General features: G+C 53.0%; 1 protein-coding gene across 1 annotated transcript; it reads left to right on the forward strand.

Annotated features, from left to right (window-relative positions):
* Positions 1 to 2,825: 2,825 nt before the first annotated feature.
* Tlx3 (T cell leukemia homeobox 3) lies at positions 2,826 to 4,956 on the forward strand. Its single transcript, XM_038328895.1, has 3 exons — positions 2,826 to 3,246; positions 3,590 to 3,833; positions 4,746 to 4,956. Exons 1-3 carry the CDS (start codon positions 2,826 to 2,828, stop codon positions 4,954 to 4,956), a joined length of 876 nt encoding a protein of 291 aa, XP_038184823.1.
* Positions 4,957 to 17,770: the final 12,814 nt, after the last annotated feature.

Below are 17,770 nucleotides of genomic sequence, written 5' to 3' on the forward strand. Positions count from 1 at the left end.
TCCTGACATAGAGGGCCTCCCCAGGATCCAAGCATCCCATTTCTAATAAGCTGCCAAGTGCTGCCGACTCTGCTGGTTCAGAACCGCCGGCTGTGACTTCCCCCGATTTACTGCTTTCCCGGACTTCCTAAAGGCCCTCCTTTGTCCAAGGAAGAATGGAAGGGGGTGTGCAATCACCAGCTCAGAGCTCAGGGTGACTCAGGAGCTGGACTCAGGAGTCGAGCTCCTGAGAGGTGAGGCTGAGCCCCTCACCTCTGCTAAGCTCCTGGCTAATGCTTTCCACTGGACCAGCCCTTGAGTCTGACTCTGTTCTGCTGCTGCACTAAGAAACTGAGGCAGAGAGAAAGCTGAAGCTGCTGAGCCAGTAAACTGAGAGGTTCCTGCATATGCCCTGGAAGCAGTGCTGGTCATGCCACCCACATCCTGCTCATCTTGTACCAAGGACCTTTTGCCACAGCCTGTTGGGCATTTCCCCAACTCCTGGAAGTGGCCAGGCCTGGAACCCAGGGCTCTGGGCAGGCATGAAAGTAGATGTAGTGAAGCGGCAAGGTCAGCCCTCTCAGATCTGCACTCAGGTGATCTGGGCATCGCTTCCCCCACTGTGTGAGTGGATAACCAGTGCCAACCATGCCACACAGAGTTCTCAAGGACAAGAGAGTCACCTCTCTCCTTAAAGGTACTATTATATAATCCAGAGTGTCGACTGTAGGGAGTGGAATTTCTTACAGCCACTTCTACTGCTGGTTTCTCATTTTGTTCTCATGGCTACCCTGGGGGTAGCTACTACCCTCTGTGTTTGACAAATAAAGAAAATGAGGCTGGAGAAAGGCAGCAGGGAGCCCCAAAGCCCTCAGATCTCCGGATCTCAGGCAGCAGTGCCTGCATTAGAAGGGAGAGCCCCCCAGAGCCAGCACAATGGTATTTTTCCTTTCTAGACGTCCTTGTCTGGGGCCTGCACTCCTCAAAGCTCACTGTTTCTGAGTCTCCCTGCCCCAACCCAGCACGGTGGCTCTATGAGAGCCAGCAAAGCTACCCAGTGTCACACAGCTGGCAGGTGATCTAACTGCCCACCAGGGCCTAAAGGAGCCACAAAGCCTGAGTCTTGTGGATTGTGGAGAGCAATATGACAGGATTTAAAAGAAGCCACTGCCTCCTTCCTGTACTCTGACCCCATAAGCGAAGAAATACACCTGCCCACGATACCTCTGCAAAATAAAACTACCAACAAAATAAACAAAATAAAAATAATATAATACACCATCCATCACACTGAGTGTGGGGTTGGGAAGGGAGCTGACCGATTGTGCTGCCCTGCTAAGTGCAGGGCTCTTTGCTCTTAGCAGTCTCAATTCTCTCTCACCATGCACTAACGCTCCACTCCGCGTGCCTTACCCCATTTTACAAATGAAAACCCAAAGCCTAAAATGATGGAGTCACTAGCTCGAGCTTACTCAGCTAGGAAGTGGCCCACCCAAATCTGCACACAACTTCTGACCAACTGCACAGAGATCGCTTGGGGTCTTTTACACACTGGGAACGAGAGAAAGAGCCCTGCTGGGAGTTCAGCGCTCAGAATTTACGGTCAACGACTTTACGACCCGCGACTAGGAAAAGAGTCTGGGTCTCACCTAGGCGGGAAGAAAGGTGACCGCGCCCCATGTGGTACTGGCCGAGGTGCTGCCGGAATGATGTAGACAGTTCCGGAGGCGACAGAAGAACTTAGGGTGGTCAGCGCCCAATCTGAACTGGAGCCGGCAGGTGCTCGCTGCTCGAATTTCCTAAGAAAATGTCTCCATTTGCTCTAAATGGGAATCTCCCCCTCCTGTGCCACTAGCGAACTGAGGTTCCCAAACCTGCTAACACTAGGAGGGATCCCCAACCCCACGACCACAACCCCGTCTATCCCGCAACGAATTTCGAGGGGCCGGATCCCAGCTCCCCACCAATTGACCTCGGGTCCCTAGTCCAGCCGGCCCCGCACGCGTGGGCACCTGCGAGTCACCGCTCAGTCCTCCTGGCTGGGGCCAGGGAGCATCTCCAAAGTGGCCGCGACGCCTCGTTGAAAGCTGGGGCGGGGGCAAATTCTCCCCACGCGGGTGTCTTCGGACGCATGGAGAATGTTCCGGTGCTCTCCTTGATCCACGCATGGACAGCTCCGAGCTTGCACCCCACGATGCGACGCTTTCGTTGCTCCGGCTGAGGGCGAGCGGCCCAGAGGCTTCCGCAGATTTCATAGGACTGTTCTTAGGTTGCATCTCCATTGTAACTGAAGATTCATTTTGTTTGGGGTTTGCTCAGATGAAAGAATTTAGAAGACAACGAAAACCCCCGCGGCAAAAGGCCATTTCCCTAGCAGCGCGCCTGCCCGCGGTCGAGGCGGCGGGAAGCGGCCAGGCTTGGAGCGGGGAGCGTCTGCTAATTGCAGCTTCGTTAGATTTCGGGTTTGAGAGGCTGCGGTTCGGGCGCTAATATCCGCCGCCCATTATCCCGGCTAATAAATTTGACCTATTGTTCGTTTGTTAAAATGATGTCACCTTGGAACAGTCCCTAAGCTCCTATTTCCATGAATTAGGCCTTTATTGAAAGCCGAGAGCCAATGAGAGGAGAGAGGCTTGTTGATCGCAGCCAATGGCTGCGGCGGGAGAGGAATTAGCAGCGGAAACTCCAGGTTCGGTTCAAGAAAGATGACACAGAGCCTGTCGGGCCCGCGCACTCTTGGCAAAGTTTCAGTGCGACTGGAGGCGCCGGGCGCTCCATGGCCGCGCCGTAACGGGGACCCAGCCGCCTCCCCGCCCAGCCCAACCCAGCCCTTCCGCCCGCCCAGGATGGAGGCGCCCGCCAGCGCGCAGACCCCACACCCGCACGAGCCCATCAGCTTCGGCATCGACCAAATCCTCAACAGCCCGGACCAGGACAGCGCACCCGCCCCGCGGGGCCCCGACGGCGCCAGCTACCTGGGAGGGCCCCCCGGGGGCCGTCCGGGCGCCGCGTACCCGTCTCTGCCCGCCTCCTTTGCGGGCCTCGGCGCGCCCTTCGAGGACGCGGGATCTTACAGTGTCAACCTAAGCCTGGCCCCCGCCGGGGTGATCCGGGTGCCAGCGCACAGGCCGCTACCCGGGGCCGTGCCGCCGCCTCTGCCCAGCGCGCTGCCCGCCATGCCCTCCGTGCCCACGGTCTCCAGCCTGGGCGGCCTCAATTTCCCCTGGATGGAGAGCAGCCGCCGCTTTGTGAAGGACCGCTTCACAGGTGAGCAGAGCGGGCCACCAGGAGCCAGGCCTCGACCCTCCGGGGGCCAGGGGCGCGGCGCCCTGTGCACTCCTCCACTCCCAGAAACGAGTCCAGAGGCCCAGGCATGGCAGAGGCCTAGGTGCCCAGGGCTCGGGGCGGCCGTGGAGGGGAGGGGAAATCGGAGAGTTGCGGGAAAAAGAAACCAGCGTCCCAGGGAAGGGGGGGCGTCCCTGCCTAGCTCGGCGCTGCCGGGGACGCGCGGGACGAGCGAAAAAGCGGAGCACTGTGTCCCCAGGGGGCTCCACGTGCGGCCTGAACGGTGGTGGGGCTGGGCTTCAAGGGGCCTCATGTGTCTCTGCAGCGGCGGCCGCGCTCACGCCCTTCACCGTGACCCGGCGCATTGGCCACCCCTACCAGAACCGGACGCCGCCCAAGCGTAAGAAGCCGCGCACGTCCTTTTCCCGGGTGCAGATCTGTGAGCTGGAAAAGCGATTTCATCGCCAAAAGTACCTGGCCTCGGCCGAGAGGGCGGCGCTCGCAAAGTCCCTCAAAATGACGGACGCGCAGGTCAAGACCTGGTTCCAAAATCGGAGGACCAAGTGGCGGTGAGAGAGGCCCGGCCCTGCCCTTCACCTGCCCCGCCCTGCGCCTCAGCCCAGCATCCTGCCCTCTCCTGTACCACCCCCTGCCCGCGCTCCCTGAACCACGCATCTTCCCTCTTTTCCAGAATTTTTGTCCTTCCTTCCCACCGACCTCTCTCCACCTCTCCTATGCCTCCGCGTCTCCATTTCGAGCCCCACCTCGCCAGTGTTTTGTTTCGCCTCTTTTGCTCGTTTGGGTTCCTCCCACCTGCCCCCCCACCACACACATCCCCGGCCTCCCACACTCTCCTCCCTCTCCCATTCCAGCCCACCCACTCGGATTTCGTATTGATGGCCAGGGCTGTACGGTCCTCACTCCAACTCTGTCTTTTATATGATCCTTGCTTCCATCTAACCCGTAAACGACGAAGCGATGTCTCCTAGAGAGGGCTTCAAGACAGTGTCTGGGAGAATCTTATCAAACTGACCCCATCCGGGGCCGCCCAGCTGGTGGTGCACAACCAGCCAGTCCACCCGTGGGCCCAAGTGACCCCATTGGCCGCAGGGCCGAGGCAGTTATACATTGCCCTGTCGCTGTTGTCCCGCAGGGGATAACAAAACACACACACACACACACACAAAAAAAAAAAAAAAAAAAAACCAAGATTTATTGTTGGCGAAGCCACAAAATCCGGTGTGCAGGTGGACGGCGGGCAAAGAGCCCTCCCAGCGCCCTCGGGGTGTACAAACAAAACCCAGCGGTCCCACCAGCCCTCCCACCCCGCGGGCCTCGGGAAAAGTGTGTGCGGGCGGGCAGCGTGCAGCTCCGCGCCTCGAGGGGCTAGGCTGCCCTGTTCCCGGGAGGGCTGGGGCACGCTGGTGGCCTAGCAATGCCCAGTGCGTGACAGTGCTGTCCCTCTCCCTCCCTGGGTGCAGGCGGCAGACGGCAGAGGAGAGGGAGGCGGAGCGGCAGCAGGCGAGCCGGCTCATGCTGCAGCTGCAACACGACGCCTTCCAGAAGAGTCTCAACGACTCCATCCAGCCCGACCCGCTCTGTCTGCACAACTCGTCGCTCTTTGCTCTACAGAACCTGCAGCCCTGGGAAGAGGACAGTTCCAAGGTCCCCGCTGTCACCTCGCTGGTGTGAGCCACCAGCGCGCACTGTAGCTACAGATCGCCGCCCCCACCAGGCGGGACGCCCGGGTCCCCCAGCCGGGCTGGGAAGGGAAGCTGGGCCGAGAGGGGCAGGGCGGCCCGGCTCGCGTGGGCCCTGGGGCGCGCCGCACAGTGCCGGCCGCGGAGGGGGGCTGGGCCCGGGTCCGCGCGACTGCACAATCCGAGCCCCCGCCCCGCGCCCTGTCCCGCCCCAGGCCCGGGCCTGACAAAGAAGCGCCTTACGTTACTCCGCCCCGCGCCCGCACCCCCGGGCTGGGCGCCTGTATTATACTTTGTACTTTTGCCCAAACGTGTAAATAATAAAAGTTTTGGCTTTTTTCTTTAGAAACCGGCCACCTGCTTCCCCTGCGGGGCCGCTGGAGGAGGGGCAGCCGACCCGGCGACTGGGGAAGCGCCCGGGGCTGGGGGCACCCTGCGTTTAGGCTGGGTGTACGCCTCTCCTTTTCCGTTCCTTTTATTTAAGTCGTTTTATTTAATAAAAAGTTAGCTATTTCACTTAATGCCGCTTTTATTTCGTTTTCGTTCCTCGAACGCTCAGCGACCCCAGCCCATGCGCCCCACCCCTATGGCGATCGCAGCCGGTGTGCGCGGTCGCGTCCAGGTCTGCGAGCTACACTGGCTTCGCCCCAGCCCGAACCCCGGTCCGGGGCCCAGCGGAGGATGCGCCGTGCAGGTCAGTTGCAGCCAGTCGCCCGAAGCCGGTTGCCGGCGGGGTGGGAGTGGACTTGGGATCCAGTCCCGTGCTGCTGGGAAAGGAAAGTTCCGTCCTGAGCGGGTTCTGAGTCCGTCACAGGTCAAATTCACCTAGTGGGTGGGAAAACGAGTAAAAGAGAACTTTTTGCACCTGGAGAGGAAACGCTGGACGCTCGCATATCCAGCTTTGGCTCTTTCCAGAGGCCCGGCGCCACTCGTGGACCGGACTCTAAGAGATCTGGGCGTCCTGCGAGCACAGGGCCCGGGCACAGTACGGGCTTCTAATACATGGGGTTTTCGCAAGATCCCAGGTGGAGTATGACGTTATACGACGTCACAGCGATCTTCACTACACTACTTCACTATTCCACTTGACGGGAGGGATCCGGGGTGCCCCAACTCCCAGAACCCTAAGCCTAAGTGTAGCAGCAGCGTAGCGTTATCTCAGATTTCTAACGACCGAACTTTGGAAGTTTCTAGATTGCGAGATCCAGAGCAAAGGGTCCCTTCCAGCCACGATAAACATGCACCCTTGTCCCTTGATTTTTCCCCCTTTATCATTCTTGTGGTCTTTTTAAAACATCTCTCCATTCTTTCTCTACCGTATTGCCTGTTCTTTCCGTTTGTTTCCTGCTCTCCGTATGCTGTTCTGTGTATGCCGTTGTTGTCGTGGTTTCTTTCCTTTACGGTTTCACGCTTTACAATTTGTTCCCTGTTGCCTTTAATTTCTCTGAGCCCAATTCTTTTTCGTAGCCACTTTTCCTCCAAATTCTGCTCAGCCCCTTTCCCCCCCCCACCCCGCGCCCCGCTTCTCTCTTATCTTTTTGTTGCTGTTGCTCCCTTCCTCCTTTCTCAGAATCTCTTCGCCTCTGTTTCAGTCTTTGTCTCTTTTTTCTGTTTTTGTTCTTCCCTTCCTCCCTCCTCCATACTCCACTCCCCGTTAGCTCCCAGCAGCTAAACACTTTTGGGGGAGTATCCTCCGCCTACCCCACCGACTCTCTCAGAGCCAAGCACCGCCCTGTAGGCTGTGGCACTTGGGAATCTTCGTTGTAAGCGGGCCGAGGTGTTGACAGCCCTTTCGAGGCTGGTGGAGGGAAAGCTCGACTAAGGAGACGCCCCAATCCCAGCTCCGATCCTCACTCGCACCTTCAAGCCCTTCGAACCCTAAATCCGCGCCTCTTAGGACTTAACAGACACGGGGTGGGGGGAACTAAGGTGACTCAGGCTTCGGGTCTCCTCCCGAGATGTTTTCTTGAAATGCTCTTATTTACTCTGCTGAAAAGCTCAAAGAGCGTGGTCAGGAGGTGGAAAAAGTTGGCCCTCTGCCTGGGGAAGGAGGCCCTTCTCTGCCAAGCCATCAGTTCATCCCTCAGGGCTGTGGTCTCTGTCTGGTCCTCCAGGATTCGCTCTATTGCGCCGTAATAAGGCCTACCGTTTTTGTTTCTCTCAATTATTTGTGTTGTTTTGACAGGGTCAACCTCGATCCTTAAACCTCTGGGGGCACATGCCTTGTCTTCTTCTTCCTTGCAGGCTCTTCGTCTTGCACAAAAGGGCTCTGGTTAAGAAGCCGGAGAGTTAGGTGGGGGGCTGGAGTCCTCTCACTCGTTGCCTTAACTAGTTGGAGGCCTCTGAGCCATTTGCCCCAATCAAACCTTGCCGAATTAGATAACGGGTAGCAGTCTGATTGAGTTAGGAGACTAAGCCAGATCTCATGCGTGTGGTCCCGGTGAGGCGACCATTTCTTGCCCAGCTCATCTAGAGCATGGTGGGTTCCCCCAGCGGGTGGGAGCAATTGCTGAGCTGCAAGGATGTGTTGTACCTTCCACTCACTACCTGCCAAGTCCCTAAACCCTTTCTGCTATTGTGCGGGATGAGAGGCCGAGGGTGAGCCGTTAAGAGACACTGCTCTGAGAGGACCGTGGGCCAAGGTGGAGTCACGACCAGGGTCAGGCAAGCTTAGAGGTTGAGCTGAAGGAACAAGGGCTTCTCCTTAGTGATGCTCCTCAGCCTTAGGCCCGGCAGAGACTCCATCCGCCAACGGGTGAGTGCGGCACCGGGGACGGAGCGGCTGCACAGCAGAAGCCGCCGAGGCTGCGCGTTTGAATCATCTGACCCTTCTCAGTGTCCTTCTTCGTTGCACCCATTTTACAGATCTGAGGCTGCCTGGCTGGCCGAACCACTGCGTAACGCAGGATCACCCTGCGCAGGGTTTCGAGGCAGCACCTAGCGCCCACTTGGAAAAGGCATCTGGGGCCAGGGACAAGGCTTCCAGGAGCTAGATTTGCTAGCTAGTGCGATGTGGGACTGGGGGACGCTAGGCCACTCCGCCACATCAGAGCCTTGCAGAGGGAGCCAGAAAAACTCCGGGTCAGTCGCCTGCGTCTGCAAGAGAAAAGGCGACTCTGCCGGAGGAGCTGGGTTAGGGTGGGTTTTACACCCTCTGGTGTGGATGCCCTCCTCAATTTGTTGACGAAAACGCGGAGGCCCAGAGAAGTTCCGAAGTCAGCTCTGACTGGTAGGCGCAACGCCTGGACGTTCTTGCCCGGCAGCAACCGCTTGGCTTGGCCTATCGAGGCAGGAAAGGGTACGGAGCTTAACCTGAGGGTGAGAAGGCGGCCTAGTGCAGTCACCCTGACGAGAAGTTCCCAGGCCTCAGTGAGGCTGAAGGGTCTTCCCACTCGCATTTGAGCGGTGGACAGGGCCTGGGAGTTGAAAGGGCTTCCAGCGTCTCCGGCATCCCTGTCTAGCCTGCCGGGCCATTTTCAGCATGTATGCACAAGAGAGGAAGCCACGCCAGGATAATAGATCCAGCGACCACCCCAAGCCGGGCAGAGCGTGAGGCAGGCCAAGCACAGTGCCATCCTCCCCCCTCCCCCAGAAAGCGACCGCACCCCACTCAGGGGCAGGCGGACCTGGAGTGCCAGTTTAGAAGCCACGGAGTGAGCCCTCCCAACTACCATCCACTCTCAGGAGCTCAGAGAATGGCAGGCATAGCCTAAATTATAGCCATGTCACCCAGAAGGGTCCTGGGACGCTTCCCCCCAGATCCTGATCTCAGCCTGGGCACAACTAAAGCCGAGGCAGGAGAAGACGAGCATTCGGTAATAGTGAGGGTTTCCTAAGGTCGCGGCGGTTTTCCATGCGCCTCCACTTTTCCAAGCAGTGCTCTCTCGGTGACCAAGGTCTCAGCCCGGGCGGTGCTGTCTAAGTTCAGAGTCCGACAGAATCCTAACGGAATCCATCCCCATTCGCACCTTTCATTGAGACACACCCCGGCCCAGGGAGGCAGGGTCCTGGGGTGGTCCGGCGTGAGTGACTTAGAAAGTCTCAGCGCCTTGTTTACTGACTCGGTTAAAAATAGGCAAACACTGTTCAAGAAAAACAACCACAACAATGGTACAGTCGTTAATAAATTTATCATAAAAATAAAAACCTTTTAAAATACTTTCCAGATTAAAAAAATCTAATTGAACGTCTACTAATGGCATAGGGGCTTAATCAAAGTGTTGCTTGTGGGGGAAAGGGCAGACGCCGAACAGCATCCTCCCTGGCTGGCGACACTGGTGGGTACCTCGGACCTGGACAGGGGCAGGCTTGTCAGTATCCTGACATTACCCATTGCGGTGCCTCAGTCACTGTACCTGCCCCTCACTTCAGCTGAAATGGGTGTTCTCTTGTCAGACTGCCCGGTACAGAAGTATTTATTAAACCCCTTTGGTATGCTCCCAGTCGGTGTGGGGAGGAAGCAGAACGGGAAAAGAAAGAATACGCAACTGAACAGAATACTCGAGCTTAAATTTTTCTTTCCCACCATCCACCCTCCCATCTCCAGCAGTCTTGTGTTCCGATTCTACCAGTGGGGAGCTGACAGAGAAGGCAAGCTGTCGGAGAACCTCGCTCTCGCCCCTTAAAGTGACTGCTTTGTGCCCCTCGGCCCCACCACCACCTCTTGCTGGCCTTGGAGTCTGAACCAATGCTGTGTCTCTCCCTAGCCAACAGAAACCGTAGCTGGGAAAGCTCCTCCGCAGTGGGTTCGCTAGACAGGTTTGTGCTGATCCACACTCCCGATTTTGAGAAGCCAAATCTTCACGTAAAGTGAACGTCGCTGGCTGGCTTTAACCGCTTGTGGAGCAGGCCCTGACCTGGACGCGCGTGTGGCGGGTCTCAATCTCTGTTGCTGGTGTCCTTTGGATGCGTAGAAACTCTTGAGCGCCTGGGACCTGGGTGGACGGCGGCACACTCTTTGCCACCTTCGTCCGCCTTTCAGGAGACCACCCCTCCCCCTTTTTGCTTCTGCCAGCAAAGGCCGCAGCAAACGAGAATGCTTAGGCTCCTGGGAAAGACAACGAGAATGTGGCCCGCGTGACTCCCTGCGGGCTGGGTTCCCGGGGCAGGAGAAAGGAAGGGGTGCTGGATTCAGACCGCCTGAATATGCTAAGCAGTCGCACGTTCGCATCTGCCGTTTGGGCACCACAGCTGGGGCACTTTTGTTCCTAGGACAGAGTGAAGCTAAGGAAGATGGGGGTGGGGAAAGCAAAAAGGAAACCCAACCCCGGGAGGACCTGTGAGCCCCCTCCACCCGCAGGGGTGGACTTTATTACCGCCTCCAGTTTCAGTTCGTTTGGAGAGGGGGAGTAAGGGGGGCTTCGAGCAAGGATGGCATAACGCCAGTCCTCAGCCCTGAGAGTCCCTTTCAGAATTGCAGCCACCTGTACCCAGGCATGGTAGATCCGGAGGTGGGCTCTGAATGGTCAGCAGTAGCTGCTCTGAGGGCGCCTGCGCGATCTGACAGCTCCTCAGATAACATAGGAGGTAGATGCAGACACACAACTCCCATTTTGCAGATGAGAAACTGAGGGGCACCACAGCATTTCAGAGCCCCGCTGATGCCAGGACATTAATGGAAGCCAAATAACCCCAGTTCACAAGCTTTATGCTGGAGGGGCCTCAAACCACCTTGTTATTAAAACCGAAGTCTTTGTGAGCCTGCCAAAGGGAATTCTGGCCGCTTTGAATATCATTATCTTTAGGCAGCACAGGATATAAACCAGAAAGTGGATCTGTTTATAAACATTATCCTGGGCTAGCTTTGCTTTGGCCTCTCTGGCCGGTCTCTTTAGAGCCTCTTGAAAGAGGTTGAAGGTACTCACTCTTGAAAGAGGTTGAAGGTACTCACTCTTGAAAGAGGTTGAAGGTACTCACTCTTGAAAGAGGTTGAAGGTACTCACTCTTGCAGTTCGAAGGAGCTGAGCAACCTCCACTCTCTGCTCCACTCCTCTTACCCCAGCTAAAACCAGGCTCTAGCGGATCCTTGTGGGTGTGGTTGTCACAGGTGGAGGCCTCAACCCCAGACTCTTCCTTGCAGGTCTAAGGAAGAGTGGTGTGGAATCAGGTAATGAGACATCGGCCCACCACCACACATACGGGGTTCTGGATTTGGCAGGTCAGTTTTGCTGTCCAAGAGAATAGACTATCTTGTTCTGACCTCTTCGTCTGCAGCCAGGACAACTTAACTGAGACTGTTGTTAACCCACGGGAATTCTCACGCACGGAGACCTTCTGTCTGCTCATACACAGAAGGAAGCAAAGCCAGGGACTCACAGCCAGTTAGAACTAAGTATGCCCAGGGCCAGCACCCTCACTCCCTTCAGCCTCCTAATGTAGTGTCTCCCAGGGAAGAGGACCTTTCCAGAACTGGACTGTTGACTGACAGCTGAAAATCCAGATTATTCTGAGAGAATAGGTCCTGGTGCCTCATGTGGCTTGTTCCTTTTGGTTGCGGATGTGTGACATACTGTAGGTGCTTAGTAATGCTTAGTAAGCAATTGTAGTAATAGTAAATAGCATTTATAGATTATCTACTGTGGGTCAGGCATTTTACCCAAGCACCTTACACATTTTACCCTTAGATCTAGCCTGGGAACTCAGCAGACATCAATATTCCAATTTGGAGAACAGGAGTGTGAGGTTTAGGGTTATTAAAATCTTCCTGGTGTCAAATAGAGTAGGCCATCCAGCTGCTTTGACTGACTCCAGAGAAGAAAACTAGTTTGTGCAAAGCACCTACTGTGTGCTGAGCTCTGGGCTCAAGATCTGCCTGGGCCCTTAAATAATCCTACAAAGGTCTAAAGCCTACTTTTTAGCTTTCCTGTGTGTTTGCCCAGGATCTGACGCTGCATCCAGCAGCAGCCCATCTATATCCAGCTGCTGAAGCTTCCAATCGGTCTCTAAGGCAGCTTTGAAGTCTTGCATCCAGTCAGACACTCTGGTAAGGAGCAGCTGCAGTCATGGGGTTGGTCACCAACGGAACAAGCACAGCCCTCCACAAGTGTTTCCTGGGCTCTGTCTGAGGGAGGGAGAAGGAAGTGTCTGGAGATGAGACCAGGTCAGGATGGGCAGGAGGCTGCCTAAACTGCACAGTCAGGGTCCTTGCTGCTGCCCCTTGTCCTCCCCTCACCAATTCCTCTCCTCTTCCTCCCTCTCCTCTACCTTCCCCCCCCCCCCCCCCGTTTCCTTTTCTTCTTCCTTTTCTCTTCCTCTCCTCCTCTTCTCTCTCCTTCCTTTCCCCTCTCCTCCTTTCATCCCTCGCTGTACTTTCTGGAATCTTCCCCACCCACCTCCATCGGGGGCTTCTTTGATGAGGTCTCCAGGCCTTTTATACAAGTCATGTCCAAAGCAGAGGAAGTTGGCATCTGTGCTGCTCCGATACATCTGAGATTTTGAGATCAAGTGAGATGGATTGTTTTGTGGGTCCTCAGATTCATCGGGTGGAGGAGCCAAAGGCCTTGAACCTGGAGTTATTAAATCCTGGGGGGGGGGCAGGGTCTAGACTGATGTCTTGGATTTCTTTCTTCCACAAAAACCAGTTTCTGCAAACCTGGCTGTGCACTGTTCCAGCCTTTTATGGAGACTCTGTGATGTTCAGCCAAGTGCTGCGCACTTAGTGGGTGGCTCTTGGAGTCTCGGTGACGTGCCACCCAGAGTGGGAGATCCACCCGGGAGTTGGCTGCCTGCACTTGGTGAGCTGAGGTCAGGGTCAGGGTCTACAGCTACCCTGCAAGTCGGTTGTGTGTGTTTCCTGGAAAGAAAGTTGAACCTGCACTGCACGCAGTTTAAAAGCAATTTGTCAGTGGCGACAATTTACAGAAATATATTCCTGTTGCAGCATCTCCCGATTGCTGGGATTTATGGCTTCATCTCTCAGCTTTGAAAGCACACTCGCATGCTCCAGCAAATGGAAAAATGTATGAACAATTTGTTGGCTTCTTTTTTTTATCAAGTTTCCCCAAATATGTAAACTCTGAGAACGCCTTATTCTTTTTAAATGATCATTCATTCGTCTCCAGACTCTATCTTTTGGCACAATTTATTATTCTCTATTTCAAAAAACTTAAATGCATTTTGCATATTAGCACGTAACTCTTGCTCCTGTCTCCTCAGTTGTGGAAAGGGCTGGATTGCTTTTATAAAGAAAAAAATGGCTAATAAAATTGGCCTCAGCACCATAGCTCTGCAATTCTTATGAACAGTAAAGTGGTACTTACCGTCATTGATGTTAAAAGCTATTTCTAAATTATGGTGCCATTTATTATCTCTAGTGTCCAAAGTAAGTTTAAATGATGCTTATAATTCATGTTTTACCAAATTTCCTTTTCCCCCCGAGGATACCTCTGATTAACTTATGCACATTAAAGCGCTTTTTAAATTCTTCTTTTATTGCCATTATGCTCTGAAAATCTCAGCGATTCTCAAAAATGGGTAATAAACTTGAGATAAAATGCTGCAGTTTTAGATCAATGCTGACATATCACTGTGGTGATTTCTTCAGAGCTAAAGTGATAAAGCCTCATATTTACGGGATATATACTAGGTTATTACTGCAGTATTACCATTTTGTTCTAAGATGAAATGAGTAATTTGCCAATTTATTAAACAGTTACATTTAAGTATTGCTTAGGACATTACCACCCCAATCTGTTTACTTAGCTTGAAGAGTCACCATTAAGATACCCTGTTTATTTAGGTAAAATTTGTAATCATCATGCCTTCCATTAACCAACTGATTTTTCTGCAAGGCTAATTGTCTGGAAATGAGTTTCTTCTTATTTACTGTGCTACATTCTGCTTAGCTGGCTAAAAATGTCACCCCAGCAAGAAGTGCTAGGGAAATTAATAATACATACAGAGAACAGTTTTAATTAGTATAATACCAAATGTTAATAAAAGATTTATGACGCCTTAAGAAAGTTCTAACAGAAGAGATCTTATCAGCTTCAGGCACTGTTTGTCCAGAGGGTTCTGCAGTGGCTACGCCCTCTACTGGAAGCTGGATTTGGGTGATTTCCCCCATTCTGTGAGAAATCCCGGGAAGCACAGGCTAGAGATGGGGAGCTCCCCTTAAAGGACATTTGCAGGGAGCTGGATGGGGAGCACTGCCAGGGGAGGAGGCCTCAGGGTTTGGAAGTGGGGTGCCAATGGTAGCTAGTCTTCTTCAGGGAGAGGAACCACCCAGGCCAGCTGAATGACTGTCTGGGCACTTCCTGGGGCACCAGAACTTTGAGAAAGAAGCCCAGGCTGCTACTAGTTCAAAAGCCACAGGGAGCTGGGCAGACGGGAACATGGGTAAAGGCTGAGTAATGGCTCTTGAGCTGTTGTCTGCACACATACACACATAGGTACACACACACACACACACACACACACACACACACACACACACCTGTTTTCCTCCCAAAGCGTGGATAGTGTGTTTTCCTCATCCTGCAGGAGTCAAAGCCTGAAAGGTCAGTCCCAGCGCTCAGGTTGTAATCAGGGTAGCGGAAAGGGTTTGAACCAGGTGTGTGAGCCGCCTGCGATGCAGCCTTGCCACCTGGCTGGCTGCAAGCCTTCCTCATCATTCTACCAAATGAAGGTCCACATGGGGACACTGAGCCAAGGCGTTGGTTCTTCCTATGGGATGGGCTGACGGTTCCCTAGCCCTTAGCTGTGTCATTTCTTCACGCCCACACTTTTCTTGCTGTGGAGTGATCTGGGAAGTACAGGGGGCCTTTCTTGCCTTTAATATATCAATACCTGGCACTTAGTAAGCAGTTTTAGAAGGTTTTAAAGGAAGTGGTGGTGGTACACGCCTTTAATCCCAGTACTCAGACAGCAGAGACAGGCGGATCTCTGTGAGTTCAAGTCCAGCCTGGTCTACAGAACTATTACACAGAGAAACCCTGCCTTGAAAAACAAACAAACAAAAGGAACAAATGGAAAAAATGAATGAGTGCAGCTTTGCAGTAGCTGGAACCAGGGGCCAGTACAACACACACGCCAGTGGGTGGGGTATAAGAGCTTATTTATTACTGTTGCTGGTTTCCAGCCCCCAAGGACCAGGTCTCAGGAGCAGTGGGAGTCCTTCCTACAGCAAGCTGTTTCGTTTTTAGCACACATAATAAAATCTGACCAAGCCACCGACTTTCCTAAAATTCTCTCCAATTCAAGAAACTCCATCTCAGGAGGCACTTGAGGGCCAATGCCTCTTTTATCCACCTCTTGATTAAAAAGAAACAACAAAACCAACAAAAGTTCTTGGAAAGAAGTCTTCCAGGCTATGTGACAAAACAACTCGGATCAGTTCTAGAAACAGATACACAATGGGGGCTGGGGAGATAGCTCAGTGGTTAAGAGCACTGACTGCTCCTTCAGAGGTCCTGAGTTCAATTCCCAACAGCTACGTGGTGGCTCACAACCATTTGTAATGAGATCTGGTGCCTCTTCTGGCCTTCAGGCAAACATATTGGCAGAGCATTATATACATAATAAGTAAATCTAAGAAAGAAAGAGAGAGAGAGAGAGAGAGAGAGAGAGAGACAGAGAGACAGAGAGAGAAAGAAAGAAGCCACTCTGAGGAGGGCACAGGAGGCTCTCCTGTAGCACCCTGCTTTTCAGGAATAAAAAAAATAACAAACTATAAGAGGCTGGAGAGATGACTCAGTAGTTAAGAGCGCTGGCTGCTCTTTCAGAGGTCCTGAGTTTAATTTCCAGCAACCTCAAGGTAGCTCACAGCCATCTAAAAAAACCTGTGGTCTATCCTCGGCAATGGAAAGGAACATAGTACTGAGACAGACCACAGCATGAAAGGACCTTGAAATCATGACGTCGTGTGAAAGAAGGCACACATAGATGGATGCATATGGGCCTGGCAGTGGTGGCGCACGCCTTTAATCCCAGCATTTAGGGAGCAGAGGCAGGCGGATCTCTGTGAGTTCAAGCCCAGCCTGGTCTACAGAGCAAGTTCCGGGACAGATCCCAAAGCTACAGAGAGAAACTCTGTCTTGAAGAAGAAAAAAAAAGGCTGCATATGGTATGATGGCACTTGTGTGAAATGTCCAGAAGAGGTAGATTCGTAGATGCAGATGGGGAGTAGCATCAACAGAGAGAAAGGAGACAGGGAAAGGGGAATAATTACCTAATGGGAAGAGGCTTTTTTAGGTGATGGGGGTGGTGAAAGTTGATACCAGTGATGGCTGCACAGTGTTACAGAGGCACCAAGGCATGAACTGAAGCGTGTGTTGATTTATTAGTCATAACCCTCCTACCTCAGCTTCCTGAGTGCCGGGATTACAGGCAAGCACCTGGCCCGATGTGACACGAATTTCACCTCATTTTAAAAAAACAAAACACTGCTTAGGAACACCAGTGTCCAAAGTTACAAATTCCTACAAGTTCATCTTAGCAATGACTGCAAGAATGGGAAACCGGAAGTGACCATATACCCATCAATTTGAGGTGAGTCATTCAGAATCAGTCCTTCCAAGTCAGCTATTAAAACACTGGGAAAATGGAAAATGGACAGATGCACTAGACAATGGAATGGTTTAGATACAAAACAGCGTGCATGTTGCATGCTATTAAAATGTACACACACTAGCTGAGTGATGGTGGCGCACACCTTTAATCCCAGCACTGGGGAGGCAGAGGCAAGTCGATCTCTGTGAGTTTAAGGCCAGCCTGGTCTACAAAGAGAGCTCCAGGTCAGTCAGGGCTGTTACACAGAGAAACCCTGTCTTGAAAACACACACACACACACACACACATACAGAGAGAAAGAGAGAGAGAGAGAGAGAGAGAGAGAGAGAGAGAGAGAGAGAGAGAGAGAGAGAGTGGAGAGATGGCTCAGCAGTTAAGAACACTGACTGCTCTTCCAGAGTACACGGGTTTCATTCCCAGCATCCACATGGCAGCTCACAACTGTCTGTAATTCCAGTTCCAAGGGACCTGACACCCATGGCAAAACACCAGGGCACATAAAATGATAATAATAATCATAATCACACACATAGAGGTGCTCTGTGGGGCCAATGAGGACACACAGACCAACTCTGATCTCCACAAGGTCACGGCTGAAGAGAGAACACTTGGGACAGAAGGCACTCACTCTGAACTGTGAAAGAGTTGGAGACGCTTTGAAAGCACATGGATATATTTTTGGAGTAAATCTTAAAAGAATGTATTTAATATTTTCAATTATATTTATGTGTCCTGTGTCTGTGTGTGAATATATAAATGGGAGTACTGGTACCCAGATCCCCCTGGGGCTGAAGTGAGAGGTGTTGGTGAGTCACTCCGCGGGCATGGTGAGGACGGAACCTGGGACCCACCTCTGCAGAAGCGGTATGCGCTCTTAGCCACCAAGCCATTTCTCCTGCCTGGTGTGGATACAGTCTCATTAAGTCATGAGTTACAATAACGTGCGAGATGCAGATGGTTGATAAGGACAAAGCAGACACCGTCCTGCCACTGAATGGTGCAGCTTTGTGTAAATTCCTGGCTTTGCTGTTGTTGCTTCCTGTGCAGAGACAAGGGCCTGGTGCGTGTTAGGCAAGTACTCAGCATGAGCTTTATCCTAGCCAAGTTGGACTTTTTTGGACACCAAGGTTTGTTGTGTGATGTTTTACTCTTTTGGCTTTTTTGGGGGGCCACCACTCAGCTCCCAAATAAATCACACACAGAGGCTTCTTCTTAGTTATGAATGCCTGGCCTTAGCTTGGCTTGTTTCTGACCAACTTGTCTTACCTTAAATTATCTTGTCTACCTTTTGCTTCTGG

Source organism: Arvicola amphibius, chromosome 4 (assembly GCF_903992535.2).
Source record: "Arvicola amphibius chromosome 4, mArvAmp1.2, whole genome shotgun sequence".
Taxonomy (NCBI): Eukaryota; Metazoa; Chordata; class Mammalia; order Rodentia; family Cricetidae; genus Arvicola; species Arvicola amphibius.

Excerpts from the sequence above, each read along its gene's own strand:
- Tlx3 (XM_038328895.1), top strand. The coding sequence starts at position 2,826 with ATGGAGGCGCCCGCCAGCGCGCAGACCCCACACCCGCACGAGCCCATC. Across the intron at positions 3,247-3,589 it reads TGTGAAGGACCGCTTCACAG|CGGCGGCCGCGCTCACGCCC; the intron begins GTGAGCAGAGCG and ends GTGTCTCTGCAG. Across the intron at positions 3,834-4,745 it reads AATCGGAGGACCAAGTGGCG|GCGGCAGACGGCAGAGGAGA; the intron begins GTGAGAGAGGCC and ends CCCTGGGTGCAG.